The sequence below is a fragment of the Bos taurus genome, chromosome 17 (genome assembly GCF_002263795.3).
Source record: "Bos taurus isolate L1 Dominette 01449 registration number 42190680 breed Hereford chromosome 17, ARS-UCD2.0, whole genome shotgun sequence".
NCBI lineage: Eukaryota > Metazoa > Chordata > Mammalia > Artiodactyla > Bovidae > Bos > Bos taurus.
The window spans coordinates 72,948,078-72,968,754 of record NC_037344.1 but is presented as its reverse complement, the minus strand read 5'-3'; the positions used below and the strand labels follow the sequence as shown (position 1 = coordinate 72,968,754).

The 20,677-nt window shown below is 63.2% G+C and overlaps 1 protein-coding gene and 1 non-coding gene across 4 annotated transcripts; both read right to left on the bottom strand.

The window, feature by feature from the left end:
* Window positions 1-1,278: 1,278 nt before the first annotated feature.
* On the bottom strand, window positions 1,279-19,361 carry TANGO2 (transport and golgi organization 2 homolog). 3 transcript variants are annotated; one of them, XM_059876004.1, is made up of 9 exons: window positions 19,085-19,361; window positions 11,937-12,030; window positions 8,937-9,025; window positions 5,855-5,974; window positions 5,390-5,504; window positions 4,827-4,897; window positions 2,788-2,941; window positions 2,391-2,495; window positions 1,279-2,077 (listed from the first exon to the last, which is right to left on the bottom strand). In XM_059876004.1, exons 2-9 carry the CDS (start codon window positions 11,990-11,992, stop codon window positions 1,957-1,959), a joined length of 831 nt encoding a protein of 276 aa, XP_059731987.1. In that variant the 5' UTR covers window positions 11,993-12,030; window positions 19,085-19,361; the 3' UTR covers window positions 1,279-1,956.
* Window positions 14,084-14,162, bottom strand: MIR185 (microRNA mir-185). Its single transcript, NR_031178.1, has one exon. It is a non-coding gene; the product is annotated as a microRNA mir-185 (primary transcript).
* Window positions 19,362-20,677: the final 1,316 nt, after the last annotated feature.

Sequence of the window (20,677 nt, the reverse complement as noted above, 5' to 3'; positions counted from 1 at the left end):
GCGGGCATCTGGGGGAGGAGCCCTTCCGGCAGCGGGAGCCGCAGAGCAAAGGCCCTGGGGCACGAGCAGCCCTGGGCACTCGGGCAAGCCCGAGCCGGCACGGCTGGGCCCCGAGGGCTGCCTGGCCGCACCCTGCTCCACCCTGGCCTGCGGGCTGTGGCGCTGTCCCTGTATCTCCCCAGGCCTGTTTCCTGGTGTGTAAAACAAGGTCACAATTTTTTATTTTGCTCAGCTGCCAAAACAAAGTATGCCAGTGAGGGGCTTACACAACAGAGATTTATTTACCTGGTTCGAGACTGGCCGTCTGAGGTCAGGGTGTCCGTCACAGGCCCTGCTCCTCTGAGGGCTTCAGGGGACAGCAGGCCCCCCTCCCTGCTTCTGGGGCTCCTTGGCAGGAAGCAGCTTGGCCCCAGCCTTCGCAGGCATCTGTCTGCGTGCCTGCCTGTCCCTGTGCCCATGTGTCCCTTTTCATAAGGACATCGCTCCTACCGATTCTCTTCTGATTATCTCTGGAAACACCTGACGAAGTCACCTGAGGGGCCAGAGCCCAGCGCCATCTCCCAGGGGGCACCCAGGTCAGCCTAGATCCACAGAACCAAGCCTGGAGCTACTTCCTTGGGCCCAGGCTACCCAGGGGCACAGGGCAAAGGGTGCATGGGGAATGTGGGCAGCAGACATCTGAAAGCCTCTCCGGATGGCCCTGCACCAGTGCAGCAGTGCCCCCAAGGGCGGCATGGCTGGCCAGGGGGCCTGTGAGGCAGGCAGAGGGCACTGGCCGTACCAGAGCCGGGGGCTTGGCCGATGGCAGCTACGCAGGACGCGGTGGGTGGGGAGCGGCACAGGCTGCCTCACACGGGGCCGCTTCCTGCTGGGCCGTGAGGGGTGAAGAGGGGACAGAGGAGGGCCAGGGAGCCAGGGAGGGCCCGGGGTGTGCCCAACCCGCCTGAGCTGTCAGTGCGCTGAGGAAGCCAGGTCGGGGGTCGGCCGCCAAGGCGGAGGGAAGCTGGGTGCCCACACTGGACGCAGGACTCCAGATGCCCAGCCCCAGCTGGGGACAGGAGCGCCAGGGTGCTTGTCCAAAACCAGGGCCCGGGGCTGCGCGGGGATGGACGCCACTGCCCCCTCAGCTGGCGCACAGCCCCCAGCACCCGCGGGCCTCCGCAGGCCTGACCCCACGGCCCCCGGGGTGCAGGGCGCCCACCTGCACCGGAGTCTGTGGACCAGAAGGGCGGCGCCCCAGCCCACACGGGCACCCTGTCTCACAGTCAAGGCGTGGAATGCACTGGCCTCAGTTTTATTGTCAGCATCCCCCATTCACGTACAGGGTCCTATGCCATTTAGTTCTTCGGGAAAAGGAGAACGGCAGGGGCCTCTGTGTGCCCTCCCTGAGACGGGCCTGCCTCGAGCTGGGAGCCCCGGGCAGCGCAGTGCGCATGGACACCCGTTGTGGGTGGCCCCAGGCTGTGTCTACCTAGGGAGAGGCTTTCATCCCTCCAGAGGGCCCGTCCCCTTCCAGGAGCAGGGCCGGGGTCAGCGTGGACCATGGCCAGGATAGGAGGGGCTGCTCTGAAGCGGACGTCCACTGTCGTGTCTGGATCGTGGCGAGACTCACAGGACGAAGCACACAAGGGTGAGAGGCACTCGTCGTGGGGCCGGCTCTTGTGGGTGGCACGCCTGGAGCATTTGTGCGTCTGAGCATGTGTACACATGCCTATGGCCTGCAGTGTGTGCACACCTGCATGACGTGTGTCACATGGGGCTCTGCACACGGGCAGGGGAGGCCCAGCACCCTGACTGCAGGCCGCTGTCATCTCCAGGGCCCAAGGCTGGACCCCGAGCTAGACCTAAGGATGCAGACGGTTCACACAAAGGGCTCTGCCCTGGGGAACGCTGGCCGGCTCACGGGCAGTACCTGTGACAGGGCCTCCCGGGAGCCCCAGCCACAGCGGCTGCGGGCTAGCTCTGCAGCCGGAACTCATGGGTAGTGGTCTCCCAGCGGGTGGGGTCCGAGCCCAGCATGCTGCGCTCCGTGAAGGTCACGTGCCCATCTGCATCCACAAGGATGACCGTGCTGGTCCTGAAAGAGTGCAGGGCCCATGTTCAGCCCCGAAAGGTGCAGATCCAAGGTGGGAGGGGCCTCGATGGGCCCTGGCTTGGTCCGGTCTCAGGGCGCTCAGGCCCAGCGCCTCTGGGCCGGGGTGGGGGGGGCGGGCACTGAGCTGGGGGCCCCACAGGTTTCTGCCCAGCGGGACCACCCCGCCACCACTCGGCGGGTGGGCCCTGGGCTGACGAGGCTGAACGCCCAGGGCTCCCAGCCAGGGAGGTGGCAGGAGGGGCTGGGGAGGTGGGCCCCCCGGGGCGGAGGCAGCACCTGTGCCTGCCCGTCCTACCTGGTGCCGTAGTCCGGGCAGCGCACGCACACAGCCGCGTACTTGCTGAGGATGGGTCGCACGTACTCCCTGCCCTGGGCCTCGATGGCTGGGTCTGGCAGCTGCCTGAAGGACAGAGGCGGCGTTCTTGCTGCCAGCTCGCAGCCCTGCAGTGCCCGGGAGTCCACCAGACTGGGTGGGGGAACCACACAAGCTGCTCCCTGCACGTCCCAGGTCAGGGCCCAGAACCCCTACTCAACCTGCTACTAGGGGCTCCGCTGTGGGGGCCACGGGACAGCGACTGCCAGCCTGTCCCTGTGTCAGGGCCCCCAGGGCTGCCCGGGGCTCGACCACGCAGGCCCCACAGATGGAAGCGACCGGCTCGCAGAGCCTCCGTGTGTGTGCAGGGGGCACTCACGCCTCGTCATTGCTGAGCACAGCTAGGAGCTGGGCCACCAGCGCATCCCTGGGGAGCTCCCGGCCCCGCTCCACGGCCTCCAGGAAGAGCTGCTTCCCGAAGCACAGCTTCCTCCAGGGCGTCTCCAGCAGCGCGTTGCTCAGCCCATAGGTCCCTGCAGGAGGCCGGGGGTTCTGCCAGCGTGGGGGTGGGGGACTGTGACCCACACTCCACCCACCCACCCCTTCTCTGCACGCCTCTGTCTCTAGGAACTTGCCAGGGCTGGTTGTGGGGAGGGCTCGGGTGATCAGAATCAACACCAGGATAAGGTCTGTCCCTAAGTCGGGGGAGCCCGAGGTGGGGTACACCTGAGAAGGTTCAGGCTGGGACCCCCACAGCCTCAGGCCAGGAGGCTGCCCGCCAGGGTCAGCCGAGGTCAGGGAGCCCGACCCTAGGAAGCCCCAGGTGCCAACACGTAAACTGGACGTCATCACAATTTAAAATGAGTCCTTGCTTCAGGAGACAGCAGCGGGAAAGCAGGAAGACAGGGTGGAAGAGAACATCAGAAAAGTCAAATATCTGATGGGAAACTTGTATTCAGAACACATAAGATAATTCTTGCGATTCAGTAACAGAAAGATGACCCAGCTGAAAAATAGGGAGAGGACTTGAGTAGACATTTCTCCAAATAAGACACAAGAACGACCAACAAGCAGGTGGCAAGTTGCTCAATGTCATTAACTACCAGGGAAATGCACACCAAGGCCACAGTGCGACCACATCGCGCTGGGGACAGAGGCGACGAGAAGTCGGCCAGTGACAAGTCCTGGCGAGACGCGTAAAGTTGCTGCTCGCAATGCAAAATGGTGCAGCTGCTTTGGGAAGCAGCCTGGCAATTCATCAAACGTTCAGTTACTTTACAATCTGCCAACTCCACTCGAACTACCCACATAAGAGAGATGAAGGTACCCACGCTAAAATGTGGAACCAACATTCACAGCAGCCAATTAACAGGGACAACCAAGTGTCCTTCACTGGGCAAGGGATAAACGAGGCAGAAAACCCACAGGACGGAATACTATTCAGTCACAAAAAGGAACGGAACCCTCACACCACGGAAGGGCGAACCTTGAAAGTGTTCCCCAAAGGGAAAGGCCAGACACAAAAGGCTGGTACTGTCTGCGCCTGTCTACATAAGTCGTGCAGAATGGGCAAACCCACAGCGATAGAAAGCAGACGGTGGTGTCCAGGGCTGGGGGTAACTGCCAGCCCTGGGGTGGGGAGCGTCCCTTCTGGAGCTGGATTTTGGTGACGGCTGCACCACTTTGGAGACAGTGAAAACGACCAAAGCCATGCTCTAATGGGTGGGCTGGATGCTGCACGCATGGCTCGATGAAGCAGTTCCTTTTTTTCTTTTAAAGTAACATGGAGGGCTTCCCTGGTGGCTCAGTGGTAAAGAATCCACCTGCCAATGCAGGAGACAGGGGTTCGATCCCTGACCTGGGAAGACCCCACGTGTTGTGGAGCATCTCTGCCCCTGCGCCACAACTACGGGGCCTGCCCTAGAGCCCCTGCTTCGCAAGAAGGGAAGCCACCGCGGGGAGCAGCCCCGCTCGCCACAACTAGGGAAAGCCCAAGCAGCAAGGGAGACCCAGCACAGCCAGAAATGAATAAATAAAAAGATGCAACTTTTTAAAGAAACAGAAAGCGACAGGGATCGGGGCAGGGGGAGGCTCTGGGATGACACAGCAGTGGAGAGGTGACAAGAATTTTGTCCCAGCAGCGATTCGCAGATGAGCAGCCTCTCTGGGCGTGGCTGAGGGCAGCGGCGGGGTCCCGGCGCTGCCACAGGGGTCACAGAACTGGGAGCACCAGCGGCTCTGCACGGGCAGAAGCAGCCCGCCTGTGGGCCAGGTGAGGCCACAGCCACCACGGGCCACAGGGGCACAAACGGCTGCGAACAGCGGAGGAGAGACCCCGGCAGAGCCCCGGGCCCGGGAGGCGGCAAGGGGCCCCCAGGGGAGCAGCCCACCCTGCACCGCCCGCCGGGGCAGCCTCACCTGGCGCCAGGACAACAGGCTCCCGCTTCCCCCGGTTTCCGTAGTAGCAAATGACGTCTCCCTTCTCTGCGCTGCAGCCAAGGGCAGAGAGGGTCAGCCAGGGCCACGGGGGCCACACCCTTCCACACAGGCGCCCCTGTTATGAACTACCTGTGCCTGACCAGCCCGACACCTCTCTGCGCATCAACACGGGCCTGTCCACAACCTGACCACTGCGTCCCCAGGGCCCCCTCAGGGCCCAGCAGCCCAGCTCCTGAACCTCACAGCCAGGGCGGCCGCCCAGGGCTCCAGGGCCCCAGCCTCCCTAGGTGAACCGCTCCTACCGCCTTGGGGCAGGCCCCCACCCCTGCCCCTCGCTGCCCACTGCACCCCAGGCAGGGAATGCCCCTTGCCCCAGGTCCTCTACCCACAGGGCCCACGGCTGGTTTGGCTGGCATCACAGCCCCTTGGCAGCTCCAGACAGGCCGACAGACAGCTCCCTAGCCCTCAGAGGACCTGGGGTCGCCTCATTGCCCTCGGCCCAGCCCCAGGTGGTGGTGGGGCGTCCCCGCCTGAAGACCCACCTCAGGTCGGCCGCGATGAGGTTGAAGCCGTTGTACAGATGGCCCTCGGCCGAGACCTTCTTTAGGTAGGACAAGCTGTCCATGTCCGAGGTCAGGAACTGGGCCACGAGCTCACCTGTGGCAGGGGACACACGCCCATGGAAGGGCGGCAGGACTGAGCCTGTCTCCCGGGAGACAACAGTCCCCCCGGGCCTGCGCCTCCCTTGCTGACCGGCAGCCTAGGAGGTGGGTGTGGAGGCTTCTGACTCTGAACATCCCCTGCTGAGCCCCCACGGGGAGGTCCAGCGCAAGGGGACGTCGGAGACAGCGTGTGTGCACAGGACGGGGGTGACCACACAGTGGTCGGGAGCCAGGCTGTGGCCTGGCCGAGGTGGCTCCCGGTTTCACCAGCCAGGGGGCTGCAGGGCCCCTCTCCTCGCCCCGCCTCCCACCCCTGCAGACGTCTGCGAGCCCCCAGCCCTGTACCTCGGCCCCGGGCATTGCGGTTCAGCCGCGGCTGCAAGTAGTTGGTGAGCGCGGCCAGCTTGCCCCGCGTGCTGATGCCCAGCCACGTGCCGCCCTCCTTGCCTTCCTCCATGTCCAGCCCTGCAACACACGGCAGCGTCGCCAGCAGCCCTGGGGCCGGCCGGGGCTCAGACTCCGCGGGACGAGGCAGCCTGCAGGCCCACAGATCTGTGGGGGGACCTTCATCCGGGACAACACCTGCTGTCCCCGGGAGCCCCAGCCCGCGCACACGTGCCGGCACCTGGGTGGGCGTCAGGCCAGGGCGCACACAGCACCAGCTCTGCCACGGAAACCGCGCCAGGCCCCAGCCAGGTGCAGGGACACTGGCTGTCGTCCCTGGGCAGGACCAGGCTTCACTAGGAGCCCTCCTGCTGCCACCCTCCACAACCACGGGCCCGCCCTGGGCTGGCAAGGTAGCCACAGCCACCAGCAGTGAGTTCCTGGCCGGCGGGGTCACTTTGCTTGAAGACTGGGGTGAAAACAACTACATCATTAACACGTTATTATTACAACAATAATAAATTGCTATAGTACGTGCTACATCGCTCAGTCACATCCTACTCTTTGCGACCCCATGGACTATAGCCTGCTAGGCTCTTCTGTCCATGGAACTTACCGGGCAAGAATACCGGAGTGAGTTGCCTTATCCTCCCCCAGGGGAATTACGATAGTAGAAGAACTAAAAGAGGGAAAGATCTGAACAAGTATTGAAATAAAACTGCCCTTATTTGTATGTGAAGAAGATCCAAAGAGAATCTACAAAAAAAAAAAAGCCTTCCATAACTAATGAGTAAATACTAGTAAGAACTGGAAAATGAAAATTTAATTAATCATTTACAACAGCAGCAAATGATTTTCAAAACACATAGAAAAACGTTACAGGAAAGACGTGTGTGCTGAGGACGCACGTCAGGCAGACCTGACTGAAGGAAGAGCCCTGCTAGGCGCTCAGACGCGCACATGGTCAAGAGGAGCTCTGCCAGAGCGCGGGCAGAAGGGAGCCGTCCGACACCGCTGGGGAGTGCACGCTGGTGCAGCCGCTATGAAGTCCAGGACAGAGGCCCCCAGAACACTAACACAGAACTTCCATAAGATCCGACAAGCCCACTCCTGGGGTGCATATCTGGACAAAATAACACGGAGAGATCCATGCAGCCCGATGCTCACTGCAGCGCTATTTACAGCAGCCACAGTGCAAAAGAAAGTCAACGCCCATCATCAGATGCATGAAGATGCAGCGTATTTATACCACAGAACACTATTCAGCCTGAGAAGCACAAAATAATGCTATTTGCAGCAACATGGGTGAACCAGAGATTGTCATATTGAGTGAACTAAGTCACACAAAGAAAGACCAATACCACATGGTACGGCTCATACGTGGAATCTAAAATATGACCCAGTGGCTAAGACTGTGCTCCCAATGTAGAGGGACCAGGTTCGATCCCTGGTCAGGGAACTAGACGCTGCGTGTGGCAGCTAAAGATTCCCGACCCACAACTGAGACCCGGCACAGCCAAGTAAACACTCAGAGCCAGAATGTGACACCGACGAACCTACCCGTGCGACAACAGACGCACAGACACAGAGCACAGACACAGAGCACAGACCTGTGGCTGCCAGGGCGGGAGGGGAGTTTGGGGTGAGCAGAGGCAAACTCGTGTACACAGGGGAATAAACGGGATCCTACCGCACAGCACAGAACACCAGACTCAACGTCATGTGATAAACCACATATAAAACATATGAAAAAGAATGCACATGTACACATGGAAAACTGAGCCACCGTGTCGAACAGGAGAAGCCAGCGCAGCGCTGTAAATCGACCATAAAAGCAAGGGTGAGGGTTCTCTGCAAATGACCAAGAGTGACCACAAGCAAATGAAGACCCGGCAGGCTGGCATTTTATAGAAGTCACAGACCTAAGCATAACCAAAACCAGAAGGGTTCCAGAACCACACAGAGGAAGGTACCTTTACAATCTCACGAAAGGCAAAGCCTTTGGGTAAGATGCAAGAAAACCTATGACAAACCTAGACAGCATATTAAAAAGCAGAGACGTCACTTTGCCAACACAAGTCTGTATTGTCAACGCTATGGTCTTCCCAGTAGTCATGCATGGATGTGAGAGTTGGACCATAAAGAAGGCTGAGCGCCGAAGAATTGATGTGTTTGAACTGTGGTGTTGGAGAAGACTCTTGAGAGCCCGTTGGACTGCAAGGAGATCCCACCAGTCCATCCTAAAGGAAATCAGTCCTGAACATTCACTGGAAGAACTGATGTTGAAACTGAAACTCAAATACTTTGGCCACCTGACGCAAGGAACTGACTCATTTAAAAAGACCCTGATGCTGGGAAAGATTGAAGGCAGGAGAAGGGGACGACAGAGAATGACATAGTTGGATGGCATCACCTATTCAATGGACATGAGTTTGAGCAAGCTCTGGGAGTTGGTGATGGACAGGGTGGCAATAGCATGCAGCAGTCCATGGGGTCACAGAGAGTTGGTGACGACTCTGCGACTGAACAACACCAAACCTAGGATGCTCCTTGGCCATGCTCACGGGCTCCCCTCAGTCCTCCTCCAGCGGCTCCCAGGCCTCTGGGAAGCCAGGCCAGCCCGGGCAAAGACCCCACACACAGGACCGCCATGCCCAGAGCTCAGGGCGCAGGGGCCAGCCCGCCCACTGCGCCCCCAGCGCTCTCCCCACCTCCCGCAGGACCTGCTCCTTCTTCCCGTGCCCAGCCTCCTCTGCCCGACTCGGCACACGGAAGCCTTCACGGATGTCTGAGGGCCCTGGCCCGCCCACAGTGCCGGGCGCTGCTCCCAAGAGGCCCGTCTGCTCCACAGGCCCCCCGTTGGCCCCCGAACTCCGGCGGCCCTCCCTGGGGCCAGGGGTGCGCGAGGGCACCATAACCACGTGCGGCTGACAGGACAGACTCGTGCAAGACCAGCCCCAGCGGAGGGTGGATGCAGGTACAGCCCCCACCTTCCGGCCGCTTCCCCGGGGCACCTGGGTGCGTGGAGGGCGGAGACACTCACCGCTGAGGACCTCGTTGTTGCTCCCCCAGAAGTCTGCGGCCCTGGCCGGCCGGTGGTAGAACTCGTCCCTGTTGGCGGCCAGGATGAGCCTGAGGAGAGAGCACGAAGAAGGGTCTCGAGGGAACTGGAGCGTCTCGCATGGGCAGGCGGTCTCGACGGAACAGCCGCGGTTTTCCTCTCATTACCAAGACGACGGCGCCTCAGTAGTCAGGCCGCAAACCCCCGGGAAGGAGAAAGCGGACTCGGCCCAGCCCCGCTCCCCGGTCACCAGGTGCCTGCTCCGGGCCGTGGGCCCCTTCCCTGAGGACACGCTGTGAAACCCCCGGCAGCGCTGAGGGTGTCCCCAGGCTGCTCCCTCCTGCACTTTGGGGCGTCTCTGGAAGGGACAGCTGAGGACTTCTCTGTGTTTTCTTCCTGTTTAGTATTATGAATCAAACAAGTATTTTTTTGGCAACTAGAAAACATGTTGATGTTTTCAGATCACTGGTTTTGAAGTACGAAAAAGAAGTTTCTGGTCAGTTTTGCCATTTAAAATAACTGCGTGAAAAGAGCCCCTGGAGAAGGGCATGGCAACCCGCTCCAGTACTCTTGTCTGGGAAACCCTATGGACAGAGGAGCCTAAGGGGTACACGCCACGCAGTTGCAAAAGAGTCCCACGTGATTTAATGACTAAAAACAACAAGCTGTTCCTCTGCCTCCAGTTTCTCGGCTTTCGATCTAGGAAGTCCATGGCCACGAGGGTCAGCAAACACAACCTCCCCAGTAGGTCTAAACGAACATTCAAAACTACCCCAAGCTCTAGAGGGACTTCCCTGGCAGTCCAGTGGTTAAGACTCTGTGCCTCTGCTGTGGGGGGTGTGGTGGGATCCCTAATCAGGGAACTAAAATCCTGAGTGAGGCTTGGCAGGGCCCAAATACCCCAAAAACAGCAACAGAAGCAACTATAAACACAGGTGGTGATCAGGTGGGCGGGGCCAACGTGAAGGCTCCGAGACCCAGTGTCTGTTTCTGATGAGGGACCCTCCGAGCAGCATGGCATGGGCTGGCACTGGGCCGGGGTCCAGCCCGTATTCGGTCGTCAGATCCTCAAAACTCTCCAAGAGTACCATTCACATGGACGCCTGACTCCATGAACACTGGGCTTGTGGGGAACACTGGCGTGTGCAGCCCAACACCCACCCACCGTCTCAGCCAGGTGCTCAGCTTGGGGCCCCGGGGGCGACGCAGGTGCTGGCCCGTGGGGTCTCCGCTGCTGCAGGGGTCAGTCCCCTGAAGCCGCAGGACCGGGCCGCCTGGTCTCACCTGTCGTGGGCCAGGATCACTCTCCTCCTGGAGGCCACCCGCAAGCTCTGGCCATGGGCCCCTCCAAGAGCAGCAGGGGTCAGATGCCCCCCAGGACACACCCACCCCCGTGTGAACTCAGGGTCACCTCATTCAAGACTTCCATCATTTGGCAAAACATGGAGGTTCCAAGTGCTGGACAACAACAGGCAGGGGGGTACAGAGGCTGGGACCTCCCGGGAGGGTCATACCCAGGCAGGGCACAGGGGGTGGGGCGGGCGTGTTGAGCCAAGGCCAGCCCCAGGAGGGTCTGACACCAGTGCATGAGGCCGAGTGCGCAGCCTGGGAGGCAGGCCAAACCCGAGGGCACCTGAGGGGTCATCCCAGGGGTGATGGCAATGGAAGGTGACGTGAGGAGGGGTGGGTACCCCAAAACAGGGCTGTGGGGCGGCAACCAGGGGTGCAGTGCAGGGCGCAGACGAGGGATCCAGGCGGCTTCGGCCTGGAGCTGCTCAGCTGAGCCACTCACATACCCCAGGACCCCACATGTACCTCAGCCCCCCACCAGCCACGCTGTCTCCCTCCCCCAACACCGCCACGGGCGCTCCGCCGAACAGCCCACAGGACACGCACTTTCGCACTGTGGGCCCAGTCCTAGGAGAGCTTGGCAGCGCGGCACCGGCGCCCACCACCGCCCTTCCCAGGGCTCCACAGAGGCTGTGGGCCCAGTTTTGTCAGCAGAGAGCACCGGAGGGACGCTGCTGGGGAGAGGTTTTCACTCCCTGGCTCAGGGCATGGCCCAGACGGTGGCCAGTGCAATCGAGCAGACTTCCAGCAAGTGCCCAGAAAGCTCTGGCCACCCAGTGTGCCAGCCCGAGCTGGGGCTCAGCCCAGGGTGGAGGACGGGCTCTGCCCCCAGGCACCCCGGCCCCTCTAATCACAGCCCTGGGGCTCTGTCCACTGGCTGGACCCTGACTCCCAGCTCACTCTGCTGGGGGCTGTCGAGGGCCAGCCCCCAGCCCCCAGCCCCTAGCCAGGCCCTGCGGCCCACTCCCCCGCAGGAAGGAGACGCTGGGCACCGTTCACTCCCTGGCCTGGAGTGAGTGACCTCAGCCACATGTCAGGCATCTGAGAAGCACCTGAAATGACCCAGGTCCTGGGACAATGGCAACTTCACAGCAACCGCACCGGTGACTCATCTGTGGTTGGGGGTCACAACCCAGCCTCCCTCTCCGTGTGGATCAGTGTCAGGGGGGTCCCCACCACGGAGCTGGAGGACGGAGGGGTGCTCCCCAGAGCCGGCGTCCCCTCCCTGGCCTCAGCCTCCTGCCTGCTCCGGTGGGTCCCCCAGCTCCCCTGACCCCCGCCCAGGCGGCCCTCAACACGCAGGCTGCTTGCTGGCCCAGGGCCCCGGGCCCCAGGCCAGTCTCCCGCGCGGCCACTCTGCCCTGCTGCCACCGGGGCCCCAGCTGGGGGCAGGGGCTGTGCGCACGCCCACTCCGCCCTCCGTCTTGCCCACGCGGCCATCTCCCGAGGCTGCGTCTGAGCACCTCTGCACATCGACGCGGGGTCCCCGCCCTGGGAGGAACCCCCTGTGGGGCCCACCTGAGCAGCTGCTGTCGGGGGACCCAGGCACTAGCCTGTGCCCCAACCCCGCACACGGTGCCCACACGGGCTCCCGAGGCCGAGTGGGACAGCGGGTGCAGCCAGGGGGGTTACCTGTACGCATTTTTGGAAACAGGGCGAGGATCGAACTTAAAGAAGATGATGCACATGAGTCCCGAGGGGGGCTTGGCTCCACAGGTCACGGGCTCTGCAGGAGAAGGAAATGTGTTGAGTGGATGGCAGATGACAGGCCCACCTCCTGAACCGGCAGCGCCCCCTTGCCCAAACTGAGCCGGCCTCAGTGCCCAGACCCTCACTGGACGAGGGGCCTGCATGGTGCACGCTGCGGTGCTTGCCCGTCTCCGTAAACGTGCTCTGGCGCAGCGGCCAGACACATCCCCGAGGCCGGTGACCTCGCTGGCCCTGGTGGCCGGCGATCACTCCCTGGTCTGGGGCCTGAAACAAAGGATCTCCCATCTCAGGAGTCACAGGAGGACGTTCCCAGCACACCGACCCGCCTTCAAAGCAGGCAAGCGATGAGGGAGCCCTGGCCGCCCCGCACGGAGTCGCCAAGGAAGGCTGGAGCCCACGGCCAGCACCACGGCCGCGACCGCGATGCAGAGCCACGCGGCAGCCGCCCAGCTCGTGGCCTTCCGTGCCCCCTCCCCTCACTCTGCTCACGGGTCTGGCCAGGGTGGCCGCCAGGCACTGGGTGCACCCGGAACTCTCCCCGGCGGTGCCCACGGGCCCGGTGGGACCTCCAGGACTCAGCCCCGTGCTTGTCCAGGCACAGGTGTGCTGATGGCCCAGCCCACCAACCTCTGCCCTCAGTAAGGCGCCGTGGCCGTGCAGGGGAGGTGCAGCTGTGGTGACCAGTGCCATGTGCAGGAGCCCAGGGCACCGCACCACACGAAGTGCCCACACAGAGGGGCCTGGGGGTAGTGTGGACGGGCCAGGTCCCTGCCCATCAGGGGCACTGGTGCCCATCGTCCCGGGAGTGCCCGGCAATCCCCATTCTGTGGGCAGACCATTGGGACCAACCTCCTTGGTAAAAGTGACTCAAAACACTTGAAAAAACATGGAAAATCCTCAAAGCCAAGAGCTGACAAGGTCATGCAGGATTTAGCTGACACCTGAGAGAACAGAAAAACCCAGAGAAGAGAGCAGCAAACGGTGCCCATTCCTGCCCCAGGGGCCGCCCATGGTGCAACCTGGGCTCTGGCGGCCTTGGGGGGTTGAGGGAACAGGGACCCAGTGTGTCTGCATGGCCACACGGGGGCTAGGCAGGTTAGGTGCACAGAAATGGGGGGGGCGGTCTCTAAGAAGCTCCATGTGCAGAGCCAGGGCCACCCAGGGCGCCCAGGGACTTGGTCTGAGGGGTGTCTGCACTGGCGGTGCCCCTGGGCACTGGGCACACTGAAGTTTCCGTCTTCATCCCAGACTTCCGAGAGTCTCTGGAATGATTTCCTGGACAGAGAGCAGCGCAGTGGAAAAACCCGCATAACAAGATGGAGCACCACGAGCAAGAAGTGGCGGGGCCCCCCGCGCGCCCCACGACCCGCCCATCTGAGTGCAGGAAAGGGGCTCGGGAACACGTGTGCAGAGAAGATGCCAGGGGCCTCCCAGCACCGGAAAGATCCTCCAGAAGCAGCAGCCTCAGGGACCTCCCTGCACACCCAACACAGGCACGCGGGTTTGATCCCTGGTCGGCGAGCCCCGCGGCACGGGCAGGTCAGACACGGAAGATGGGACAGTCAGCAGGATCACCCAGGAGGCAGGGCAGGGTGACGGGCAGCCACGGATGCCTCAGAACCCTGGCATCCCACCTGCCCCGTGACCAGCGTGCACATCCAAGACACAGACCCCTGCCCACCCGGGGGCTGCTCACCCCCAGACACACGGATGCCCTGAGCGGGTGGGCCAGGGCCATCTGCGGCGGCCAGGCTGGCACAGACTGCGGGAGGAGCCCTGCCAGAACGGAGGGAACACACCAGGAACACGCCACGCCGAATGTGCCTCCCCTGGCCTGCCCCAGGCTGCGTGCCGGGCTCGGGGGCCCACCAGCCACTGCTGAGCACAGGCCGGACCCAGAGCCCCTCTGCTACAGGGCCCCCGCGTCCGAGCCACCTGGGGCGGGGGTAGACGAGCCCCCAGGATGCAGCGGTGAGCAGGGCTCCCGGTCCCAGGAAGGCCGCAGCGGGTCTCCAGGCAGGTGTGGGCGCGGGCCCAGGGCTGTGGCCTTGGTGCAGACGCAGTCATCAGGAAGGAGGGGCCGGAGGAAAGCCAGCCCCTGGGGAGGGGACCATCAGGAACTGCCTTTCTCTCCAGTCCCTCACCCCCCACTCAGGAGGCCTGCTGCCCTGGCCCCTCTCCCCGCCCCCACGCCCTCCTCACACCCGCTCCGGATCTGAGTCCTCCCTGACGGCCCCGTTGCCGTCCAGGGCTCCCAGAGCAAGCCCTGGACACTGCACTGGCGTCCCGCCACAGCCGCGCGGCGGGGCACCCAGGCGCTCCCCTCCGCTTGCTTCCAGAGACTTCTGAGGTCAGGGGCGGGCGGCAAGCTGAGGGCTCAAGGTCGCAGTGCTCCAGGTGAGCCGGACTCCTCCTCTCCGAGTGACACCAAGGCTGGAGTCAGGACAAGGTCATCCTGAAGGGCACTGGGCTGAGGGCACTGGGGGACGCCGTTCCTGGCCCTCTCGGGGGGTCCCCACCCTGCCTAGCCCAGCTCCACCTGCAGCCCAGGGTGCCCACAGGCCCAGGGCAGCCTGAGAAGTTGGAACTCTGCAGTCCTGGCACAGCCCCGAGGGCCGGGCGGGCAGGAAGGTCCCAGGCCGGAGTGGACACATGGAGATGGGCGAAGCTGGGGGTACCAGGCGCTGGAGGAAGCCATCCAGCCCGGTGGGCAGGGGGGCCACGGTGCTGACAGCCCCCTGCCAGGGGTGCCAGCCACAGTTGGACACCAGCCGCCCACCCTCTGCAGGCGAGGGGGCTCAGCCCACGGCAAGCAGGGTGGCCAGGGGGACCCAGGCCGGGGGGTAGGGTCCCCACTGATGGGGCGGCTGCCACGGAACTCAGCTCTCTGGGCTCAGGACACGCGAACCTGGAAGCAGCGTGGGCCCCAAGGCCGCAGGCGGGGCAAGGACAGCAGCAGTGTGTTCCCAGGCGGGCTCCTCCCACACCAAGTGCTCAGCAGTGTCGTTGCTGAGCCCACATGCGTCCCGCTGGGGCTGCAGCTAGGCCCCAGAGCGTTCCCCAGGGAAGGAAGCCCCCAGATGGCGGCCTGGGCTGAAGAGGGGAGGCCGCCCAGGACCACAGCTTGGAGACTGAGAGATGGCTGAACACCCGGTGGGTAGGGGGCGGCATCCCCGGTCACCTAGGAGTTTCCCGTTGGCTGTGTGCTTCCAGACCTTTCTTGGCAAAGTACGGGTGCACGCCGGGGTCATCACTCACACAGGACCCCGCCACCCCGTCTTCCTGCCCACTGGCCGTCAGTCTGCATCCCCTGTGGCAAGAGGTGCTCCATGCGTCTGCTGGCTGCTGTCCCGCAGTGCGGTGGCTGGGGGGTGGCCCTGCCCGCTGCCCGAGCTGCCCCCGTGCAAACCTGCCTGTCCTCCCAGAGCGTGTCTCTCCATCCAAGCTGCACGGGACGTGCCCCCTCGTCCCTGAGCAACACCCCTTTCTCCTGAGCTCCAGGCACGGCTGCCTTTGGGCTCCATTCTTGGACATGTCTGCCCGGGTGGGAGGTGTGAGCCAGGGACCCCCGTGCTCCCCAGTGGACAGTGTCCCATCTGCACCACCGGGCCTCCCTGGACGCCCACCATGCGACCCTTTGGGCCCTGAGCTTCAGCACACGCTGAGCTGTCTCGGGCAGGGGTCTCCTGCTCAGCCTTTCACAGAAGCCGCTGACACTGACAGATCGGGCACGCCAGGCGCCCATGTTCGTGAAGTCACATGGGCGAGGAAGTCCACTGGCGGAGCTGGAGGCCAGCCTGCCTGTCCGGGACCCACAGGGGTTCCCAGTCTCATGCTGGTGGCGGGTCCACACCCTGATCTGGGTGGCGGCCACGGGGCTCACTCCACGCCATCCCACATGCTGGCCACTTGGAACGGGTGCCCTTCCTGGGGGAGCCGGAGCACCCTCCCGGAAAGCTGCCCACAAGAAGACCACGACAGACCCCGCTGTCTTCCCCATAGGCTCTGAGCTGTTCCAGGGGCAGGCAGGAAGAGGGGTTCTCAGCAGACCGGGGAGGCCAGATCCAGCCCCGGCTCGGAGTGGCCAGCAGCCAAGAGTTTGCACAAGGACCCACGTGCTCAGGTGGCTGCTGGCTGGGGTGGGGGCCTGCACCCTCAGCTGAAAAGGCAAAGAGGCACCAGGTCAAGGGGGCACACCGGACAAGGGGAAACACTCGGATACAAGGGGGCACACCCGGACAAGGGGAAACACCTGGACAAGCGGGGCACACCTGGACACAAGGGGGCACGCCCAGATGCAAGGGCGCATGCCTGGACACAAGGGGGCACACCCGGACAAGGGGAAACACCCAGACACAAGAGGGCACACCCGGACACAAGGGGGCACGCCCAGACAAGGGGAAACACCCAGACACAAGAGGGCACACCCGGACAAGGGGAAACACCTGGACACAAGGGGGCACACCCGGACAAGGGGAAACACCTGGACAAGCGGGGCACACCCGGACACAAAGGGGCACGCCCAGACACAAGGGTGCACGCCCGGACAAGGGGAAACACCCGGACACAAGGGGAAACACCCAGACACAAGGGGGCACGCCCGGATGCAAGGGGAAACACTCGGATACAAGGGGAAACACCTGGACAAGCGGGGCACACCCGGACACAAGGGGGCACGCCCAGACACAAGGGTGCACGCCTGGACAAGGGGAAACACCCGGACACAAGGGGGCACACCCAGACAAGGGGAAACACTCGGATACAAGGGGGCACGCCCGGGGACAAAGGGGCACACCCAGGGACAAGGGGGTGGACCTGGGGACAAGGGGACACACCCGGACAAGGGGGCACGCCCGGACACAAGGGGAAACACCTGGACACAAGGGGGCGCACTGGCCAGAGGAGCCAGGAGTGGGGGACTCAGGTATGCAAGCGGCGGGGGCTGGGGGGGTGTGCGCGGGGGAGGGATCCAGGGCCTGGCAGTCAGCCTCTTCCAGCTGCTCCCCAGGGCTCTGGGCAGGGGTGACCGAGCCCTGGGGTCGGCACTCCTTCTGTTCGGCACTGCACACTCTTGGCGGAAGGCGATCAAAGACCAGCCAGCCAGCCCATCTGGCCTGGAGCCCAGGCGCCGGGCATCCCACCCTCAGGCGGGGCGGAGCTCGGAGCTCCAGGCAGGAGCTGCTCACAAGTGACATGTGACGCGTGACTCCGTGGCGGCTGCCAGCACACGACATAAACACACGGGGACACACGCCCTGCCAGCCTAAACTAATCATTCAGAGCAGTCAGCTGCCCACCCCGCCACCACCCACCGCGCCCCCTCCCCGCCCAGGACTCCACAACCCAGCTCTGCAGCTCTGGCTGATAAGTAGCATTTCACGAGGATGCATTTTCTACGGCGACAATGTTTCCTGAGATCTTAGAACTGGCACTCATGCAGCCTCACAGCGAGTGTCATTGTCCCTTCAGGGTTCAAAAGAGCAACACCAACAAGGGACACAGGGAGTCACGGTGCACGCTGCTCACTCTGCACTTTGGTCCCCATCCCCCCCAGGAACAGGCTTCCCCACAAGCCAGGGGCTAGCCCTGCGGCTCGAGGGGTCAACAGGGGAGGAAGGGGGCACTCCCACCAGCCCCTGAAAGGAGTGTGGAACCAAGTACTTCTACTGCGCATGGTCTTGAGGACCCGGCAGACACACCAGGGGGTGGGGCCTGGGCCTCTTCACTGTGAAGCGTGTATCCATCACTCTGCAACCCAGAAAGAAAGTCAAGAAGGAGGGAACACAGCTGCACCAATACCCGGAAAAGGGAAGTCAGTGGCCCGGGGGCGACCTTGTTATCTCAGAGCCATCACCAAACCCCAAGGTCCAGACCAACCAATTGTCCTCACACACTGGCTGACACAGCCTTACTCACACACCCAGGGTGTCAGTGACGAGTGTGGCCCCACTTGCAGTGGCCTCCCTGCCTGGGGCCACAGACAGACCCTCAGAAGCAGCACGCAGGGCACCAAGCTGCCAGCAGGGGCCTTCTAGAGCCGCAGCCAGCACAGGATTAAGTCCCCAGGACGCCACACGTGACTGTACCGCGGTGAAGCACAACCTAAGTGACAGCCCAGAAATGAACACACAGAGGACGAGCGAGGCCGTCCTAACAGCTCAGGGACGGGGCAGTGCGGCAGAGCAGACGGCCGGAGGCCTGGTCCGAGCGGCCCGCGTCCTGCCGACACACCGGTGACGCGAAGCCACAGTACTGGGGCACGCGTGCCTCTGCAGCCAGCGGTCAGGGGTCCCAACAGGTGGGGGCGCCAGGACAGCACGCTCCGCCCACCGGGAGCCCTGGGCCCCAGGGAGGAGGAGCGGAGGCTCTGCTCTGTCCACCTGCCAACACGCCCACCCTCTCATCCCACCCCACCCAACAGGTCACCCAAGGCAGGAAGGCTTCTGGGAGAGGGGCTCGGGAGGACAGGCCAGCCTGGCTCTGAGTGACCTTGGGGACAACACTGGCCCTCAGCCTGAGTTTTCTTCATTGTGAATGCTGTCATCTGACACTTGCCCTGAAAGGCTGCCCAGAGGACAAGGAGCAAGCAGCAGAAAGCCGTTCCCACGAGCTCCCGGCTGCAGGCACCCCTCACAGCTCCATCCCTTGTCCACCGAGACCAAAAAAGCAACACACGGGTGGGCAGGCCCGCAGCAGGAGAGCAGGGCAGGCCTGGCTGACCATGAGACTGCCCCAGCAGAGGCCGGCTGGGCCTCAGGAGCTGTCCAAGGGCAGAAGGCCCATGCCAGATCTGTAGCCCAGAGGCGCCCGGGGCTGCTGGAGCAGGAGTGTCTTCAAAACCAGTGGCTACAGGGCCTTACCCAGGGTGCAGCCCTGTCCAGCCCCTTGCCCTGAACTCCCATGGGGAGGGCCTGACGACCGAGCCAGCCCAGGAAAGCCTGTCCAGGAGCGCTTATGACATGGCCCCGGCTGCCTCCCCGGACAGGCATCAGCTATCCCCTGCAGCAGGGCGCAGGGAGGGAGCAGCGTGACTCAGGGCTCCCCGGCCCACCGCCGCGTAGCCCACCCACCCTGGAAGGGACACCGGCCGGGCCTGCGAGGCCCGCGCCCCGTCCAGGCGGGGACACTGGAAACGTGGTTTCAGGAATGCGAGGGACTCTCCGGCTGGGGTCGGCTCGGTCTCCGACTGGACCAGGCGCTGGACGGGCAATCACCGCTTCGAGAAGGGGAAATCGGGGCGGGCGCGGTGGCCACTGCTGAGTCCGAGCCCCGCGCCCCGCGGGGAGTGCCGCCCGCCTCCCGCATCCCGGCTGACACTCACCGCCTCCGCCGCGGCCGCCGACTTCCGGGTGCCGCGCCCGCGCGCCGCAGCCGCCACGGCCCGGGCCCCACCCCCGCTGTCCGCGTGCTCGCCATTGGGCAGCCAGGCCAGGGGGCGGGGCATCGAGGCGCGAGCCCGGGCACCATTGGCTGCCCACGCCGTCGCTCCGGGCTGCACCTCCCGGCGCCCCGCCCCCGGGGCTGCGCCAAGCGCCTGGGGGCGCCTCGTGACCCCCGCGGGCTGGAAGGTGCCGGCCCGCAGCCCTACTACCCTCGTGGACACGTCCCTGGCCAGCGCCGCACAGGGCCCTACAGGAGGCTCCGCAGGGTGCGCACTTGGGGGCTGCCTCCCCGCCTCCCCAGTCCATGCTTTTGGACTGGCCATCTTTCCCCACTGCAGCTCTGACCGCGGACATACCTGCTGCGGTCAGGACAGACGTCGGACCGGTCACCTCAGCCGTTAACCCGCCTCGAAGCTGTTCGGCAGGGCCGACCCCAGGATGCAGAGCTGCCTGCCTGATCTCCGCACCATCCGCAACAGAGCAAAAGTCACTGACTAGGTCCCTTACCGGAGGACAGAGGCGTTCGCTGCGGCTCCCTGCCCACAGTGGCCTCTGGGCTGTGTCTGGGGTCTGAGTGGAGATTCAGAGGCCCAGGGCTTGCTCCAAATGGGCCCTCAGCAAACTATGACGAGGATGACAATTGTATCAAGGTTGCTAATAATGGTGCTTCCCAGGTGGCATAGTGGTAAAGAATCCGCCTGCCAATGCAGGAGATGCAAGAGATGCTGGTTCAGTCCCCGAATCCGGAAGATCCCTTGGAGGAGGAAATGACAACTCACTCTGCTCCTGTATTCTGGCCTGGGAAATCCCATGAACAGAGGAGCCTGGCAGGCTCTATATAGTCCTTGGGGTCAGAAAGAGTCAGATAGGACTGAGCACACACACACACAACAACGTGCCTTGTTGCTCAGTGATTAAGTTGTGTCCGACTCTGAGACCCCATGGACTGCAGCACACCAGGCTTCCCTGTCCCTCACTATCTTCCAGAGTTTGCTCAAATTCATGTCCTTTGAGTTGGTGATGCCATCCAACCATCTCATCCTCTGTTGCCCCCTTCTCTTCCTGCCCTCAATCTCTCCCAGCATCAGGGTCTTTTCCAATGAGTTGGCTCTTCACTTCAGTGTGCTAAATGCTCTAACCCAGCATTCCAGGACCCAGCTCTCATTTTTCCATTTTACAGATGCAAACATTGAGGCTTAGAGCAATTATGTGTCACTTGCTTGAAGTCAGAATTAAGTGGCCAGTGGCAGTGGCTGGATTAATTCCACAACCCTGCAGTGA

What these genes read in the sequence shown, in the direction of transcription:
- TANGO2 (XM_059876004.1), bottom strand. Translation starts at nt 11,992, where the DNA reads ATGTGCATCATCTTCTTTAAGTTCGATCCTCGCCCTGTTTCCAAAAAT. An exon ending in CCGCAATGCCCGGGGCCGAG is followed by an intron (nt 5,505 to 5,854) that starts GTACAGGGCTGG and finishes CCCCTGCCACAG; the next exon opens with GTGAGCTCGTGGCCCAGTTC. An exon ending in GCCTGTTGTCCTGGCGCCAG is followed by an intron (nt 2,942 to 4,826) that starts GTGAGGCTGCCC and finishes GGCCTCCTGCAG; the next exon opens with GGACCTATGGGCTGAGCAAC.